Source organism: Caretta caretta, chromosome 7 (assembly GCF_965140235.1).
Source record: "Caretta caretta isolate rCarCar2 chromosome 7, rCarCar1.hap1, whole genome shotgun sequence".
NCBI lineage: Eukaryota > Metazoa > Chordata > Testudines > Cheloniidae > Caretta > Caretta caretta.
In genome coordinates, this window is record NC_134212.1 from 27358837 (window position 1) to 27378864 (window position 20028).

The 20028-nt window shown below is 40.1% G+C and overlaps 1 protein-coding gene across 7 annotated transcripts in view; it reads right to left on the minus strand.

Moving 5' to 3' along the window:
• The window catches only part of CACNA2D3 (calcium voltage-gated channel auxiliary subunit alpha2delta 3), a 729133-nt gene that overhangs the window by 46266 nt on the left and 662839 nt on the right, over positions 1–20028 (minus strand). For all 7 annotated transcript variants that reach the window (XR_007357538.2, XM_048857137.2, XM_075130333.1 and 4 more), the window contains 4 exons: positions 18305–18366; positions 16849–16893; positions 8450–8512; positions 5464–5534 (listed from right to left, as the gene is read on the minus strand). Coding sequence is in view for 6 of the 7 variants with exons in the window: in XM_048857137.2 (XP_048713094.1) it covers positions 5464–5534; positions 8450–8512; positions 16849–16893; positions 18305–18366 (241 nt within the window). In the remaining variant the exon portion in view is untranslated. The remainder of the gene's footprint in view (positions 1–5463; positions 5535–8449; positions 8513–16848; positions 16894–18304; positions 18367–20028) is intronic.

Here is a 20028-nt window from a genome sequence, read left to right on the forward strand (position 1 = left end):
AAGGGAAGCAGGGAAATTGTCAATGGGAGTAGCCCTGTGCCAAAGTGAGTAATTAACACAATCTTCTTCCAAAATTTAGCAAACCAAAAAATTCTGACCCTGAGTCATCTTAGCTTAATATATGTGCCTGTGAGCAACTGTTAGATTCATCTCCAGTGCTCCTTTTAATACCACCTAATCATGATCCCATAACGAATGCATGTACTGCCTACTAAGATTCCCAAGTGTCAGCGGACAATACTATGGTATTTTACAACAAACTATTTTTCAGCTATGTGATGAAACATGCACAGTACATTGCAAGTAAATGTTGTGAAATTTTTACCGTTAGGGGACCGGGTGACTCAGGTGACCGGTAGGGGACATGAAATATAACCTCTAGGCTGTGAGTTGAAATCCCACCCAGTTAGGCAGTGACTGAATAGTGGCCTGTGTGAAATGAATTGATGGGTCTCAGTCCAGTTCTAATGGACAGATGTCCACCTCCTCAAACACAGTTGGCATCCTTGCTTGAATTCTCAGCAGAAGGGCAAGATTTAATGAGCATGGAGAGTGAACTAGCCTCTCAGGCTTAGAGGTGGCCCTGTAGGTCACTGGCTGAACAGTGTAAGGATAGACAAACAGATTATTATAGTCTCCAGGGCTGTCAATCCAGCACCTTTCATCACTACTAAATTCAGTTAAAAAATAAAAATAAATTATGCCTTTGACAAAAATAACTTGTCAGCGCATGTCTTTGGCTGTGCTTAGGAGAAGAGCTGAACTAGTTTTTAACTGCTTCTAATTGCCAAGATACTGCAAAGCATAACATTTATAAAGCTACAACTCGACGTTTATTTCTAGCATGCAGAACAAGGACCCTTTTACACAGCACACATGGTTGGGGCCTTATAGTTGGGTAAAGATATTCCTGTATATCTTAATACACTGTATGAAAGTGGTAGTAAAATTCACTCAGACCTAAAGTCTAAACCCAAATTCAGTTATGAGCCCTTGAATCTTAGATATCGGATGGGCCAAGAGCATACCACAGAGCCATGAAAAAGTGACAAGAGCACCGGTCAAGAAATACAGCTGGCAAATTTAAACAGTCAGAACAGGGCTCCTCTTTCTGGCAACGTCATTAGGTAAGATGGGGAGACCGATCTATCTTTAATGCCTAGAGATTGTGTGCAGGTTACAAATGAGGCCTATTGTGCAGGGCATTTTTGTTAACCAAAAAAACCCCCAAAACGCAAATAACCCCCCCCAAAACCCCAAACCAAAAACAGCAACAACCCTCCCCTCCCACAACCCTGCACCTGACTGTATTAATTTTGTCATATTTTATGACATACTTTTGGGGTATATGTTGGGTCTGATCCTGCTCAAAGTCAATGCAAGATTTTCATTGACTTCTTCAGTGGGAGCAGAAACAGGCCCTGGGGACTACAGCAATTAAATACATCAGAAATAGGGACTGTTTTCCTCTGGACCAGCGAAATAATGTTCAAATTTGTACAGGTGAATACAGCTACATTAAGCCCCTCTTGACTGCCCCTTCACTCTCAGCAGTAGTCTCCTCCAAAGTGCACATTTCATAAACAAATTGCGGATAAAAAGGTCATTGCATTTTTAAATGGTTTTGAATACCACCAAATAAATAAATCAGTCCATCCAGTAGGAAGCTAAGCACTAAATTAAAGAAAACAAGACTTGCAAATATAACATTTATCTTTTAAAATATTCCCAGCACATTTAATTAAAAGTCATGTCACAGTCAAGGAGCTTACATGTTAAAATGTCCCATGGTACACAGGTGAACATGCTTCTTTAGAAGGCTGTTATGTCTGAAAGGGAGTGGTGTGACCCACTAAGTTATTCTTTTTCCAGTATTTGGCTTCAAAAATGCTTTGCAGTTTTGCATGTAGCTTTTCAAAGCTTTCGGAATTTCATAGGATAGTGAGGATTATAACCAAGAAGCAAAACATTTCTAAGATTTGGCGAACTTTCACTAAACTTAATTTATAAGCCAATCAAAAGATAGAATGTGTGTGCATGCACGCGTGTGTGTGTGTGTGTGTGTGTGAGTGAGAGAGAGAGAGAGAGAGAGAGAGAGAGAAAGAAAACGGTAAGAGGTTTGGAATGTACCGTACTTTAAAAGTACAGAGAGCATGCATTATTCACTAGGAAGCACATAAAGAAAGATAAATGAAAGAAGCAGGGGAAGGCAAGCAGCAAGAGGAGCCCTCAGAGCAACAAGAAATTGTTAGTGAGCCTTAGCATCTGGGAAAGCTGGAATCCAGGTGTCCACCAGTTTGGTCTTATGTTCTGAGAACATGATTAAATACCAAAGTAGAGGTCCTTCTGCAGGGGCCAGGAGAATGCCTGATGGAAACAGAACTGTCAAGAGGAGAGGATATTGTGTCATATTTGCCTTTAAAATGTACTCATTTTTAGATCCTACTGAAGAATTTTGGGGGGACTTTTTGGTAGACTAGACCTTCGGCTTTCTCTTCCATTTTTACTCAGTTCATCCCTTTTATAAACATATTTATTCATAGATCTCTGATTTTGTAGGCTTTTCCACATTATACACTTTTCTTTCAGCAAACAAATAGCATTTCACACTATTCCCATGAACTGTGTGGTGTGACTCTTGCAAAAAGCTAAAGTATATTGGTTCTTGTAGCAAATCTTTTTAATTGAGAAGAAGTTTTTCATGATAAGTTTCAGTACCTATAAAAGCTGCAGCTTTTTGGTTTATATCAATTCAGTTCCTTCCATATGTACATCTTAATTTAATTGGTAATGCATTTAAATGACATTTTAATACCGGACTGTGTGCATTATACAGAATGTACAGTAGACAATGATTTGATAACTAAGGACTTAACAGTCAACAGGTCATGTGACTACAGAGGTAATTTGCTAAGAAAAAGACTATATATTTTCCTGAACATAAAGTTCAAACTAAGAAGATCAACAAAAGTACACTACTCAGTCTAAGAAAAAGACTTTTTAGTTCTACTTGAAGTTTCACATTAAAATACAAACAGCCAATGTATGGATGGATTTGTGAATACCCAGGTACATGATGAAAACAAATATGGACTTAGGGAAACAACCCCCTTTTGCCCAATGCTTCCAACCTGATTGTGAGAAGTACTGAGTGCTCTCTTATCCAATAGAAGTTGAGGGAACTCAGAATATCACAAGAGGTCATCTGATCCCTTTGCAGGATCGGGCCCTTAGTTTGTGTGATAATTAGCATGAATCTGTGAAGTAGTGGAATCTCTTTGTATTGCCACTCGGGATAGCTAGGTTCAAGAGGAACTTTAGGACTCCCATTTCGCAGGGTGTGTCAATAAATGCCTTTTGTGTTTTATAGTGTTGGTCCAGGTATCATGGAAGCCTACACTTTGCCAGCTAAGCCACTGAGGAGCACAAACAGCTCAGATGACACTTTTTATAGCACACACATCTGCTGGAAAGTAGACAACATATAGGCAGCAAACTGGAATAAAGGATAGCTCTGGAAATCATCAGAGAAAAACTTCAAAGAATATAGAGACCGATTAGAGTCTGCTCTCTAATCTGATCTCCATAATAACCATAATAATAGGAAATATGATGTACATAATATTTATGGCAACTGCTCTGTTGTGCTCACGCAGCATCAGTGCCCAGAATGCCGAGATCCCCTCCAAACCCTTACATGCTTTTTCCCCCTGATTTGAAATAAAAATAAATAAATACATTAAGGTAAAGTAAAAAGAAAACAATAACCTTTAAACAAGGAACACGTCTGATTAATGTTCATTACAAACCCAGGAAAGGTTCCCATTCCATGTTGGTGGGAGGATTCTTTTTAAAAGCCTTGTATACCTCAGACAAAAGTGACTTTACTTTCTGTTGCACTGGGCTATCTGCTGTACCACAGAAAGAGCAGGTGGCTCATTTAGTGCAATTATACCAGTTTGATTCTAACCCATTTTTTAAATTCACTGGCAACGACCAGCTAATTCTGTTTAAATAATCCACTCACTGTGTTTAAATTTTGCTTTCAGTGTGTGGTTCAGTCACTCTCAGTTAGTGGATTCAATGTTGGCTTCATTCTTTCTAGCTGCCTCATAGCTAAACATGGACCGATTAGCCATTCCAAGTTGGCTATTGCTGCACATGAGATGGATCCTTCACTTCATTTATGTTAGTCATGGAGCTCAGCCCCACTGAATTTCTGGTTGAACAACTATTTAAAATGCCAATATTCTGCCGGATAGGAGAAAAGCAAAGATTGGAGGCAAAGCATTATCCTTTGCATTTAATGCCGATTTTTAGCTTGGATTAAATAAAATGGCTTGCTTCTTGCCCTTCCATCCCAGAACCCATTTAGTAAATAGGAATTAGTTCACTTCATTTCATAATAACTAAATGTAACAGTAAACAAATAACAGTTCCTTTGCCAGCAGAATGAAGGTTGCCACCATCAGAAAACTAGGATTTGGGACTATTCACTGAGTGCTAGATCTTCTCATTTTGGGAGAGCTCTTTATTGTGTGTGATGAACCACTGTACAGCCCAACAGGAGCACAGGAAGCATACGGCCTCTAAGGATATGACTACACTACAATCAGGAGGTGTGACTTAGCTTTAAAATCAAAGCTAGCTTGAGTACAACAGCAGTAACAATACAGCAGAAGGGTGGGTAAATGCAAGGACTACAGTTCTTCACAGCTCTTATATGGGGCATACAACGGTGAAGGGATGGAGGCTATTTAGAGCTGTGTAAAAACCAGGCAGAATCTAGTACTGAGTTGGGAGATAAGGTTAACATATCCTTGCAAAATTCTACTTGCCCACTTCCCTGAAGTGAGTAATTTATTTTGATGGGCACATAAAAAAAATTCATTTGTTTTTCATTACGATGTTGGTAAGGCCCAGCAAATAGATTTTTGCCTGGCCTGGTCAATTTTCATGACAATTTTGTGAGGCTGAGATAGTAAATGTGAGTGAAAATATATCAATGAGAAGTAATTCCTTCCCTTTTATCTCTGGGACACTTTTGTCTTTTCTGGTTTGTCTTTTCTAAAGAGGAGAATCTCCAGGATTATATAGGTTACATTGTTTTCTATTTCCTCTGTGACTTGCTTTAAAAATCTGTTTAAGCTGCACTGCAGTATATAGGGCCCAATTCTGCGGCCATTGAAGTCAATGGGAACAGGATTGGACTCAGATTCTTACTTCAGTATCATACTCCAATAAGCTATACTGTGTTAACAGGAAACTTATTGTAACCCAAGTCTCCAAGACTTGTAACAGTCCATGTATGTGGCATCAAATTATGAAGGTCACCTGGAACATGAGCACAAGCAGAATCCAGCCACTCAGTCAACTTTGGGCTTGTTTTATTTGACCTTGGTTTTATTTTACTTTATTTATACAAACCTTTTTTTAAGGGAGAGAAGGTTGTAAAATTCTTACCTTTTAAAGGAGCCCATTGTTAACAATTTGTTCATCACAGCCCCCTCGATCTCACCAAAAAAGTTCCCAGTCTGAGGGGGAAGAACATACATGACCGGAAGTGGAGATAAATGCAAAAAAAGAGTGGATACAATTTAAACTGGCATATCCTAGGACCTGACAAGGGTGGAGCTGACAGTTACATAGATAGATTTTCAGGACTACTGCTACATAAAAATTGAAAAGGACTTAACAGTCATGACAAGTTATGGGGATTACAGAGTAAACCCTTGAGCAGATGGGTGAGTTTATACAATAGATTGAGGTACATTGCATAACATCTAATGTCAGAAATAAAAACCACCCAAATCTCAAGCTTGTAAAGAAAATGCAACTAATCTGATCACAAACCCTTGTGATTAAAATGCTACTCCATAAAGATATAAACTGGTTTTGAAAGGATTTCCTAAATGGTCATAAAAAAGCATTGTTTATAATTCCTGCATGACCTGTTTTTGGAGCTGGAACATTACATTTCACCAATCCTATAAATTTTCACCCCATTTAGAGTCATTTCCTGCTTAAAACCACTCATCTCGATGAACGATCCATTTTGCCTTTGTTCAGTAAATGAAAAGATATGGAATAATGAAGACAAATTTCTGATGAGAAAACAAACATTCCTGTTATGAATTTGATATACAATCTGGAAGAAACCCCATTATCCATTAGGCCTGGTCCTGACAGCTAGGCAAATGGAGCTGTAAAGAATCATGCATGTGCAGGACAGTGTCTTTTTCCAGTGTAGGGATGGCATTTTTAATTCAGGACCTCAATTCACAGAACAATTGGACATGATCTTTGCACTGTTTTAAAGGGGAAAATCCCAGAATTTAGGAGAAGCGGGAGGAAAGGGCATGAATAACTAAACCCTAGTTTTCATTACAAGTAACTTACTTGACCTCAACTATACACCTGGGAGTTTGCAGACAGAAGTTACAGACCTAGCCAAGAGGCATTCCCCTGTCTAAAGAGCAAGTATTGCCTTTTTCACTGAGGGGAAACCTGGGACATTCTTCAAAACACATGAATGTGTAAAGCCTGCTAGGGGCAAGGTGAACATTTTTATTTTATGTGACTAAATGCACCAATTTCAATAGCACTAGCTGATTAATGATGAAGAAGAATTATCCTAATTGCAAGACAGGAAATCAGACAGCGTCAAATGAGCCCAGACCAGGAAAGGCTGGTATAATATTAGATAGCAAATCTGATTTATCAAGTCATGAGTCAGTTGTATTCAGGCATTTAAAGGACAACTCTCACTCAAAACACTCTTTTTACAGTTTTAAACATTAGCTTATTCTCAGAAATCAGTAACCTTTACACAGTTTGTGGGTTTTTGAGAACATTTGAACTGCTCAGTTTAGATCAAGTAAAGAAATGGATTGTCCAGGTGTAGGGCAGGGCTCTTAGAGCTGCTCTAGTTACTTCTGAAGCAGGAGTCCTCCAAATAGCAGCAGAGAAGGAGAATCCCAGATATTAGGGTAACTGATAGTGCCCCTCCTCCTCACGCACAAAGGAGATAGCTTTGTGTGGTGCGTGGCAAAGGAGTATGGAAAGACAGAGTCTTATTGCCAGGGCCCTACTATATTCAGGGTCCATTTTGGTCAATTTCACGGTCATAGGATTTTAAAAATCGTAAATTTCATGATTTCAGCTATTTAAATCTGAAATTTCACAGTGTTGTAATTGTAGGGGTCCTGACCCAAAAGGAGTTTGAGGTGGGGTTTGCAAGGTTATTGTAGGGGGGGTTGCGGTACTGCTACCCTTAGCTCTGCACTGCTGCTGGCGGCGGCACTGCCTTCAGAGCTGGGCAGTTGGAGATGATATTGCCTCCTTTGTGGGGGAGGGTCAAAGTCAATTTCTGCCTCTGTGCCCTTGATACTGCCATGAGACTGCCTGCTTGTGATGCAGTCAGAGTAGGCTTTGAAACTGAGCTGGTTGGAAGGTTTTCAACCAAACATTTTTCCACCGGAAAACATTGATCCGTCACAAGTGAAAAATTTCACAGAAACTTGTTGACTTTGATGAACCTAATATAACACAGGCAGGTTTCAAAATCTGCCTGCCAGGCAGGTTTCACAAGGAAACCTAGCTAATTTCCTGCCATCTCACCTGCCTGGCTCCTTGGCAGCCCTCCTGAATGATTGTCCCAGAGTTGGGACCCCAGGGCTTCCAGGGTCCCAGCTCTTTGGCAGCCCCACCATGTGGACTGCTTCAGACTTGGGGGCCCCAGGGCTTCCAGACTGCTAGGCCAGCTGGCTTCACACAGCTTGGAGAGCCTGCTGGCACAGGAGTGTGGAAGCCCTGGGGTCTCCGACTCTGAGGCAGTCATCATAAAGAGGTTGGTATGGCGCCAAGGGTGTTGGAAGCTGCTGACTGAATTAACATGGTTCTTGTCAGTTTCACTGCTGCCCACTATTGAATTGCACTGGTGAAAGTGACCAGTCTGGTCAGACAAAATATGATTCTTTTTTGTGGGAGCAAGGGTCAGGGTGAGGGAAGATGTCTCTGAAAGAATTTAAGGTTCTACATCCCAGTAAACCTACCTAATCATATCAAACTTAATTCAGCTGAGATCTAGCCAGAAATATGGGAATTTCAGATCACAACTGAATGAGGTAAAAACTCCACATGGAACCCTCTTCCTCAAGGTAAAAATTCTTAAAGGGGAACAGATACCTCTGTAGCAAAGAGTTCTATAATTTATGAGTTTAGAGCAGACCCACCCCACTGTGAGCTAGAAATTCTTTGAGGCCCTCTGAGAGGCAAATTACATTCTTTGAGGGAGGGATCTTTTTAATCTCATGCTACTTATTCCTTAAATGTGGATCATTGTCTTAATGCTTCAACACTGAAGACCATGTTTAATAAACAAAATCAAACAAACTAAACATTTTCTAATATCTGATATGGGACTGGTTAAAAAAAGCCTGCCACTTACCTGTCTGTAGTCTTCAGATACTAAAATAAATCCATTATTATCTATGAGGTAGCAGTTAATTGCCTACAAAATAATAAAGCCACAATTTCAAGTCTTGTTTTTAAAGTATGTCACTGATTTCACTAAGTAATGTATTTCAATCCCACGTGTCCTCTAAACAGATAAACATTTGGCCCTTATATAATTGTAAATGCTCAAATAAATTATAAGTGAACCAACTTCGCAACTGAGAGCAATGATTAAGGTATCTTAAGTGATTACTTCAGGCCCCAAACCAAGGGGTTATCGAACAGAACCAAAAATATTTTTTTAAAAAATTCAACATTTTAATAATGCATTTTTAAAAATATTTCCCTGTAACAAAGAATGCAAAGGCATACAGGCCTGGTGCTACTCATGGCTTATGCTCTATTTAGAGAACAACATCAGCACAATGTCATTACCCTAATGATGTATTAATGAAAACATAGTGTCAGCTTGGAGGACCAACAGGGGACCAGGTAATATTTTTTAATTTGTTCATAGAATGAGAGGGGGTAAAGGCTTCTGTAAAAGAGGCCCCATAGGTCTCCTAAAGGTTTTCAAACTGTGTTTTTAATTGGGACCTGGAATCAGGGGTAGGAATGTTAGCTTTAGGTAGGTCATACTTATAAATTACATAAAGCAAGGTAAACTCAAATCAGTGCTTCCCCCACATTATTTTAACCTCAAGTGAATGATTTGCTACAGGCTAAGTTTTAATTACTGCTCTGCAGAATTTAAATTCAAGGTTTAGCTCAAACCTTGGTATAACTCAGTTCCTCTTTATTATTACTTCAGATACCTGCCCCAATACTATATTTGTAACATATCTTTACTCTAGGCCTAACTCAGCAAAATATTGTTCCTTACACATTGTGAAATTTACATTAAAAAGTTCAGGATCGCTCCCAACACAGTACATTTCATGGATTAGCTCTTATTCCAAAGTCTTCTCTTCTTACCATAAATAGGCCGGATGCAGCCATGAATAAAAGGTACCCTGTGTTGCACAACAGCAACCCAAGACAATGTTCCTACAATTTGGAAATTAATACAGAGTCTGATCCTGGAGTCCTATCTTCAGTGGGAGTTTTGCCTGGGTAAGAACTACATGATCAGGCCCATAGCCTTCTTCACAACATGTATGCTATGACCATTGATTCATGTCTTCGCTTTTGGTTGAGAGTTGTTAAATTACTACAGAAGAAGCAGCCCTTGCCCTTGACAATCAGGAAGATAAAGTTCACTGAGTAATAATACATGCTCACTCACTATGTTTGGAGGTTCAGTTCAGATAAGCGAATGCTTAGACACATGTTTAAAGGTTATCTAAATCGCTTTAGCCTTCTGTATTGGACTGGAAATACGAAAAGATTTCTAATATTTACTCTTCTGGTCCAGGCTGGAAATATTGTGACAATGTTATGCAGTCTTTCAGGTTGAATTTTGATACTTCAGATTCTGGTCAAATACTGGCAGTGAACCCCCACCCCGAAAACTCAACTTTGCAGAAATGTCTGTTTCCAGTTTGTTTTTAACAAATGGGCAAAAGTTTGGTGAGCTTATCACTCCAACCAGTTTTGCTCATCCACAACACAGATACTGGGCGTTTCCTTTGACACTGGAGCTGGAGCTCATGTAGAGCCTCTTGCAGCTCTGTTTCAGAAGCCCCACCCTATTCACCCACAATTAGGATGGGAATCCAGCCTGGCAGACGCTGCAGGTCTAGCTGATGGGTCGTTTGGCAGGTAGGGAGTTGTTAAGTTGCTGCAACTTGTGGACGGTTGCAAGTGCGAGTAAAAGGATGAGACTCCTATTAAGTTTACTGGAAGCTAAGTTAAGCCAACATGGAATACTTTCAAAAATTCCACCGTAAAGCTACTCTCTGCTGGCGCAACCATCAAGGGAGGGTAGCAGCACAGAGGATGCACATTCAGCCCTGATGCATACAGGGGTGAATCAACAGGCCACCCACGCACCTCAATGGGTGGGGGAAGTTGATTAGGCTGGTGGTGAAGAGGGACAGCCCCAACAGCAAGAGAAGGAGACACTTGATGAAGGACATTGGGTAGCTCTTCCCCTGCTTGGAATCTTTGCTACCCATTGGCCAGTTAGGGTGCAGAGTTGCTGATTGGCCTGCATCTCCCAGCTCCAGGGATTTAACCTGGAACACAAGCCATGTTGAGCCTCTTGTGGCTCCATTGCAGCAGTGTTACTCACTGATGCAGCAGTAGAAGCAGTCAGAATGCAGAGGAAGACAGTGGGTATCCCAATCATACTCAATATTTGGACTTGCAGACAATCTACAAAGCATTGGACCCACACAAAAGCAGCCAGGACAGCAGATAGATCCCAGCCGGGTTTCAGGGCTGACACCATTTGCATCCAGTGTTTCAGCAAAAGAGGCCTGCAGAGGCATCAGGTCATTGACAAACAATGTGGTCCTGCCTCATGTTCTGGTTATTCACCTCAAGGAAAATGATCTCAGGGGCTGCATGGGAGTTGATTTCAGGGATAGAATCCAGAGGGTTGTTGGCTCGATTAGGCAATCATGGCTGGAGGTTGGGTTAATATGATCACTAGTGCTTGCAAGGCGGGTTGGTGAGGTGCTCCAAACCCACCCAAAGTGGACAAGGCTAGGTAGAAAGTGAATTGGGATGTCACCAGGATACCTGTGGAGACAAGGGGGTTGGTGGTACTGCATAAGGTCGCCTGTTACAATAGGCTTTAATTTTTCTGGGATGATGATGTACCTTTGTCACATGGAGGTACTTACATATGGCTATGGAATGTGAGGGAATGGGATGGGACAGGAGCTGTGATACCAGACACTGTCACTGCGGGGAGGAGTGACCTAGCTAGTCGCTAATGCCTCTGTGGCTGGTTAAAAGGATAAAATGAACAGTTCTCAGAGGTAAAAGACCTGGGATTTTGTTGATGGGCCCTGGGCTCATGGGATAGGGTGAGGCCTTGTGCCCTTGTGGGCTGAGTCCCCACCCTTCTGCCTCCTCTTCCTCCACACAGGAGGTGGAGTGGTAAGACTCACAGCAAACTGATTCTTGGGGTAGGTTGAGGAGAGTCTATCCTGAGTTATGGGTTATATGATAGGAGCCCTGTAACCCCCCCACACTGGAACCACTTAAATGCCTGGTATAGGGGAGTATTGCTGATGGGTAGGTAGCTCCCCTCCCTTGTGTTTAACTTAATAAAAGTTGTGGCCTTCTACTTAAAATCCATCTACACATGTCCTCATTTTGCTGCTATATCCGGATCAAATGCCACCCACCCATCTCAATGGGGTGGCCGGATCAACTGTAGTTTTTAGCAGCCACACAAACAGTTGCATAGACAGTGGTTGTCCAAAGCTCAGAAATAAATAAAAACAGTCACACGGAACAAGACAAAGTCTGGCTTCATTCGCTATTCTTTCTCAGTCAAGCAACCTGCAGAAGGGAACAAAATGCCTGGATTCCAGAATGAGAAGCCATATCTTGTTTCTCTTAGCCATAGCCACTTGTTAGCATTGTTCAGGTTTTAGAAGGTGATGAGTGGCCTAATTCATAGATTCATAGGTGAGAAAGGACCACTGTGATCTAGTCTGACTTCCTGTATAACACAGGCCATAGCATTTCCCCGAAATAATTCCTAGAACAAATCTATTAGAAAAATATCCAATCTGGATTTAAAAATGGTCACATGATGGAGAATCCACCATAACCCTTGGTAAATTTTTCCAAAGATTAATTACTCTCCCCATTAAAGATGTACGTCTTATTGCTAGTCTGAATTTGTCTAGCTTAAATTTCCAGCTAGTCGATTGTGTTATACCTTTCCCTGCTAGACTGAAGAGCCTATTATTAAATATTTGTTCCACATGTAATTTGTTCCTCATGTTCCACTAATAAAGTCATCCTTAATCTTCCCTTTGTTAAATAAATTGAGCTCTCTTAGTCTATCATTGTAAGCAATGTTCTCTAATCCTCTAATCATTCTCATGGCTCTTCTATGAACCCTCGCTGACTTATCAGCATCCTTCTTGTATTACGGGTACTAGGACTGGGCACCGGATTCCAGCCCGAGTTGCACCAGTGCCCACAATAGAGAGTTAAAATAACCTCTCTGCCGATACTCAAGGTTCAGCTACTTATCCACCAAGACCCCCACATCTTTTCAGTGTCTTTGGTTCCCAGGATAGAGTCCCCCAGCTGGTAAGTATGGCCTACATTCTTTGTTCCTAGATGTATGTATTTACATTTAGTTGTATTAAAACACATATTGTTTGCTTGCACCCAGTTTATCAAGAGAGTCAAATCACTCTGTATCAGTGTCTGTATCACTCTGTCCTCTTCATTATTTACCAATCCCTCAAATGTGTGTGTCAAGTGGGATTTATGTGCCTAAGCACCTTTGTGTGTCTGGACCTAACTGACTTGTGCAAGGTCACACAGAAAGTCTGTGGAGGAACAGGAAATTAGACCCAGGTCTCCTGAGGCACAGGCTAATGCCCTAACCACTAGCCCATTCTTCCTGTGTGCTAACAACACTACTGGAGATAGGGAAATGGATCTATGTGGTGAGAGGGTTTATGTTGTTCATTTCTTGGGCTCATCCAAATATTCCATGGGGGATAATGCACCACATGCAGGAGTGCATTCACTCGTCTTTCACTTGCCATAAATAAAAATAGCCTTCTCCATATAGCAAGAAATCCAGGAAAGATTATTTAAATTAAAAAAAGCATTGGCAAAGGACAGTTGGAGGGATTTACTCGTCCAGCGCATAAGCATGAAATTCTTAATTATGAGATTAGTTCAGGAGATAATATTATTCAGACACAGTAGGCTCATGTGAGCCCTGTAGGATTTGATTCACAACAATAACCAAGTGTGAACCATACACTTCAGGTTTGCTTGAAGGCTCAAGTTCAATGAACTGCAGACTTCAAGGGGAACATTCCATATGCAGACAGTCCTTGGGCTTGTAAAAAGGAGCGGGCATGACATCCAGAATAAACTTGGCAAGAATGTGGGCTGAGTTCTGAGAATGTAACTGACCTTGCACCTAAAACTAGATTACTCTGGAGTGGGTTCAAGGTCTGAGTATTTTGCATAGCTCCAGTGTACAATTATATTAACAATCATGGAACGTAATATGAATTAAAACACATCCCACCTCAACACACTTGTGAAAATAACAGATTAACAAATTCATAGTCCCCCCTCAAAGAAACTGAAATTTCTGTTTAACTGCATGAGTGGCATGTCATCACTATTCAGTGCCATTAAAGCAAGGTTCAAAACTCACCAACTTGTTCATCTTATGCCCACTGTGCAACTGGATGACAGACAAGGTCTCCCCTATTAGTTGGGTTTTAGCTGCTGCTCACCAGTAAGTAAAAACCATTTACCAGATGTCTGCTTGCCGTTGAGAGCAGGACAGTAAGGGCCATTGAGAGAGATTGTGACTTTTGAAATTTGATAGGATGTAAGAAGGGAAAAGTTTGTTTGTTTGTTTTTTTACAAATCTGCTTCCCTTCTCCAGTATAGCAACTGATGGCATATTTTGTGATTTATTAAAAGGCTTGATTTGACAAAAAAAGTCACATATCATCACAGCTGTTTATATAAGACAATATGTACCATTACTATTCAGTCACTAGGACAGCCACAAGGCAGGGAATCACCTCCACCCATCTGGATATTCCACTGGCTGACGGCTTGAGCTAAATGGTAAGGAGATTTCATATAGCACTCTAACCCTACCCAGATTGCCTGAGGTTATACTCAGCTCAGCAACCTGGTTGGATATAACTGGGAACCCATTGATACAAGTATTTAAAGGCTGTTGGAGGGGATCCAAGGTAAAGTTTGTCCATTAAGTCCACAGCAGGCAGGCACAAAACTAACTTTAGTGGAGCAAGACTGGGAACGTGAAATTAACAATTCTACAGAGCTTATGTTTTGTATTGGGAGCCTGATCACATTTTAGGGGAAGAGGCTGTGAGCTCACTGAGCCCTAATTAAAATGGACTGAAATGTAAATGACGGCATGGAAACGGAGGTATAAAAGAGGATGGAAATGGCTGCCTTAGCATGAAATCAAGGATTCTGGGGAGAGGGTGTATTTTTAAATTGGCAGTTGAAAAGAAGAACCTTTTTTCAAAGGTTAAAAAAATTAAAAAAAGAGGATGCAAGCTTCAAAGGAAGGAGACATAGGCCTCTAAAGAGAGAGACAGAAAAGGCACATTAGAGACCATCCACATTGCCAGGGCACAGGATAATCACTGGCCTTTCCACAGTTGACTGCTAGAGTAATAGTGGAGACTGCTTGTATTAGCAGCTATTTAATGGATGGGGAACACAGATTAACTTCAGAGATTTGGCTGACTGCTAATACTTATTTTTCTTTAGTGCTGCCTCTTAAGCCTCTATCATCTAGTGAATTCACTATTTAATGGAGCTAGTTGGAACATTTTCAACAAAATGAAATTTCATCAAAATATGTTGTCTACTCAATGTTAAAAGGTTTTGCAGAGACATAGTGGCTCCAACGAAGTTGTCAAGTGTAAAGGTGGAGGATGGGAGAGAGACTCTCTTATACTCTACAACCTGGTGGTTAGAGTGCTGCCCTGGAATGTTGGAGACCCAGGTTCATCCCTCCTCTGCCTGCTTCAGAGTGGGATAAAAAACTTTCTGAATCAGACACTTGATGCTGGGACTCCCACATCCCAGGTCAGTGCCCTACTCACCAAGACACACACCCTCCTGCATTGAAAAGCTCAGGTTTTAATCTGAAAATAGATTTTTCAACACAATTCCATTTTTGCAAAAACATTCCAAAGGTTTTGGTTTCAATCCAATGCAGAACAAAACTAAATGCAGAAACCATGACAGCTGCCATGAAATTGAACTGTCGTTTTCCAGTCAGCTCTACTATTTAGTTCTTGGAAATGCATTGTAGTTTGCTGTAATGAGTTACTAATTTGATATGTTGAAGAAGTTGCCATGCTCCATTCTTATAATGTTGGAATTTTAAATTCTGTTTCCAGAATGTTTTGTGTGTTTTCAATCCCCTGTGGAACTGTCACACATTTAAAAAGTGGTATCACTCTACCTGGGTCTCGGCTGTGTTTTTTCAATAAAACGTCTGTTCAAAATGCTCTGAATGTCAAACTATGTTGGGAATGCGGGGTAGAATCCCAGAAATTGGCTTGCCAGAATTATTGTCAGACATCGTAAACTGTTTGTAAGTTAATTTAAAGAAAAGTCTAGTACAAAATGAAAATAATTTTTTTCCACAAGCCTGAATTGAATGTCCATCTTAATACTTGCACATGTTTCAAAACACTGTTAAAACACACCTGATGACCCTTTTTGGATAACTTACACTCTTCTTGGGAGGGGAATGAGGTTTGAATTGACTGTTCCCAGTGAAGCCCCAACTTAATTTTATACCACAGGAAATACTGCGGAATACTTACTTTAACTATTATTGTTAATTATTTATACAGTGCTGTAATGAACTGACGACCTCCCCAGCTCACAGATGACCCACTGCCACATGCAGAGTCTCTTTCCAGAAGTTTTTTTTTTTTTCAAACTTTGGCAAAAGGTAACAAAAACTCAGCCCACCCTGGGCTACAGCTCCCAAGGATTTTCCCCCCGTTTCCTGCAGGAAGGACGGAGAGATATCTTCCATGTTCTGTTCACTGAGCACCACCACTCAAGGGCTTCTCTTTGGAGGCCATTCTTTCCCTAGCAGGTTTCCACTGCCTCCCTGTCCCAGGGAACTTCCTGCTGCTTCTTCCCACACTTTAGCACTCCCTCTCCCTGGTTTTCTCTCTCTAGTCCCAGATATCCTATTTTAAACCTAATTGGGGTCAGCAGACCCGTCACAGGTTCACTTGCCCTGCTCCCTCCTAAAGGGGCCAGCCACCCTGTGACAAGCACAATGACTGAGATTGGTGATATACAAAATATAACATAATCCAAGAAATTTTATGTCTAACAGACAAACAGTTCTAACAGGGCAACAGTTCCAATGTAGCTTTGTGGTTAATGAATCTTTCCAATTATAATTTCCAGTTTTAATATGTAAAAATATTATCAAGTGCGTAATCTTCACATAATAAGGAATAGTTATTTATTATGTAAAAATGTTCCTTTAATGAAAGGTACATTAACTTCTTATTCTATGGTATGTATAGGGACGTGTCTGTATTTTAAGATGAACAGTACATGGGTATAATAGTATCCCTGAATAGCTTTTTACCATTTCCAAACTGACTTCAGAAAGTGCACTGCCTTACCTCAGATGAAGTTGCCATACTAAAAACTAAATGGAGATATAAAATGAGAAAAAGTCTATAAAATACTTACTTCATCATCACAGCTTATAGAACATCTTCCATCAAGAGATGGACACTGCAGGGGACACCAATAGGATATATATTTTACACCAATTTTTTAAAAAAAATTTTATTCTGGTGGTTGTCTGAACTGATATTTTAAAAACGATAAGTAAAAATTTAATCAAGAACAGTAGTTAATCTAGAAAAGACCACAAAAGTAGGACTATATTACATTAATTCCGCATTCCTGTTGTGACAGCATCTGCATCAAGGGGGTTAGTTCATGCTGTGCCAATTTCATTTGCTTATTCCAATCTTTGCTGCCTATCTATAATGATACAGGGCCTTACAAGGCCTTAAAATGATAGGCAAGGCTCCACTGGGACTTCAGTAGGGGTATTGTGTGAGCCAATATTTCACAGAATACTTTAGAGATGATTATTCTCAGAAATAGTACAATCTCAATGTATTCTCAAATCGGTCATGTAAACTCTTGATCCTTTTAAAACTGGAAGAGATTATTTTGTTAAATAAATACACATTTTATTATTTATTAAAAACAAACTAGCCAAAAATGATTCACTGAATACAGTTAGTCGCTAGATCATTACGTCAGGTCGCTTAAAGCTAGATAGCAGATATACCATAAACCCTGAAAAAGGGACATAACTGTGCCACGCAAGAGAGACCAGGAGCCAAATTGTGACTCAGTCACACAATCTGGTCCTTGTTTTCCCCTTTCCTCCAGGAGGGACTTTATCTATACCAGCCCTTTACCTGACACAGTTTACTTCTCCCCCTGCACCAACTGTGCTAGCTGGTCCATTTTAGGGACAGTGGACTCAAAGCTCCATCCATTTCTTGCCTACCTGCAGTGGAATGGGAGTAGCAGCCCCATGGAGGCTGCTCCCCAGGTTGAACTGTAACCCATGGTTACATGCCCTACCCCTGCCTTAATTCCCTGCATAGGCATGATGGGACAGCACAGTCTTGTCCCTAGTAATAGCAATGCACTGGAAGAAACGAGGGGAAAAAAAAGGTCATTTGAAACCATATACAAAAATTTTGAGTGAAATCAGGTTTGTATTAAGTATATTTATTCTTACTGTTATCAAAATGCACTGATCAACCCAAAAGATACTTGAATACTGACAAGGTCATTCATATTTTTCATGTCATTGTTGCATTTTTTAATGCAATGTACCCTTAGGATAACTGTTCATGGATCTGTAGGTTATACTTGGGAGACTGGATTTGGGGAGCCTCTCCATTCATGACAATGAGTGTTGGATCAGTCCCATGTGTTTAGCCTCATGATCACACTTTTGTGTTATAATGAATTGAAAAGTAAATTAGAATAACTTACAAACATTCATAGGAAATCTAGAACTGACTTGGCTAAACATATATAGAACATCATCACCGGTACAGGAAAAGAGTTGCTATGGTCTCATTTGCATAAGTAGCATCTAATTGGAACATACCTGTCTACTGGCAGTCCAAAACTTCCGCTGGAAAAATTCAAGTTTCATCTGGATACCTACAGCTGGTAGAAATTATAAATAAAACCAAGGTATTAAAATATTTTACATGGTTATTTCAAAAGATTCATGGGTGGATATACTGGTGAAACCTACTTGGAAAAAAATATCCCAGTGGTTAAATTTAAGAGATCGTCATGGTCACACATTAAACCAGATTTATCTTTTGCTTAAGAAATCAAGATACTGAGGACACAATATAGTAGGAACTCATAAATCAGGAGTTATTAAAATTGTATGTCCTTTACAGTTAAAATAAAGGAACTGCAAAGTGAGCACCAAAGCTATGGCAATTCTTTTTTTCTAGACTGGTCCAATATCTCAATAATCCAACTCTGATGCATGCTGGAAAAAACATAACTATTACTACTGACAGGCCAGGACAATAAGTAAAATTTAGCTGCTGTGGAATTCTGCACTACAGCGGAACCCCACTGTGGGCTGAAGTCTTAAGTTGTCCAAAATGAGTGAAAGATGGCAGAAAGGCCATCTATAGATATTTGACCTTCAGATATTTGTGTCAATTTTGTGAAAGTAAGCCCAAGATGAAGTAAAAGGAATGAGGTAAAATGAATGAGTGTGTCTAATTTAAAATATTGTTGGTTAAAGGGTTTTAAGACTCTTGATGAGGTTACCAATGGTAACACATTATGAACAATTTTAAAAATGGTTTACTAAAACATTACAATTAAAAGCTTATATGCTTTTGGAAACATATTATTAATATCTTCATTTTTTAAAAGTTACGATTTTGAAGAAAATGGCAGGAATTACAAGACAAAGATTTAGGGATGCCTTATGTTGCATGGCTACTTCAATTGCTCCTGTTGGCCATTGCAGGGAGGCAGATCTGCCCTGATATCTGGCCCCTTCTGCTCCATCCTAGAGCACTCCTTTCTACTAGTGGGGTCTTCCCTATGGCTCCTTTATGCTAATCTGGCCGAAGCACAAGGACCAACGCAAGAACGAACCGGCACCTCACTGGGCATGGTCTATCCTCAAATCCAATATAAAATTTCCCTGTACAGATCTTCCTGCAGGTCCTCCATAGGAGCTGCAGTTCTTGGAGCTTTGGTGACCAGACAAGGATTCCAGCAACTTCATTGTCATTCATTATCGAAAAAACTCCCACCAAAATCCAAATTGTTTTGGAAACTCTAAGGAGACTTCATTCATTCAATCTTTCTCTAAGACCTATGTTATGGACTGCTTTTAATCATATTTCCATTCTTCCATAATATCTTATTCAGACTGGCAGTTGGTATTTGTTTTCACAAATACACTGAAGATGAAATCATGAGCACATTTCATACTATATTACCAAATATAAAAATGTATGTGATATGGAACTCAAAATATACTGCTACAATGGGATGTAAAATTAATAACAGAGGAACATTTTCATATTGTATTGGTGTAGAAAAAGTTTTGTCCCTGCTGTGCATCACATGCAATACTCCATGGTGCTCTCTGGGAGATCAGCACCCCTACAATGTTCCATTAGGCATAAAAATACATCTTTAGGTGCCTAAATACCTCTGAAAATCTGGCCCTGAGTCCTTTATATTTAGTAATAAATTTAATAGCCTATTTAACAGTTATTAAAGAGCACCTTTCATCAAAGGATCTCAAAGCACTTCACAAAAGTCGTTAAGAATATCATCATT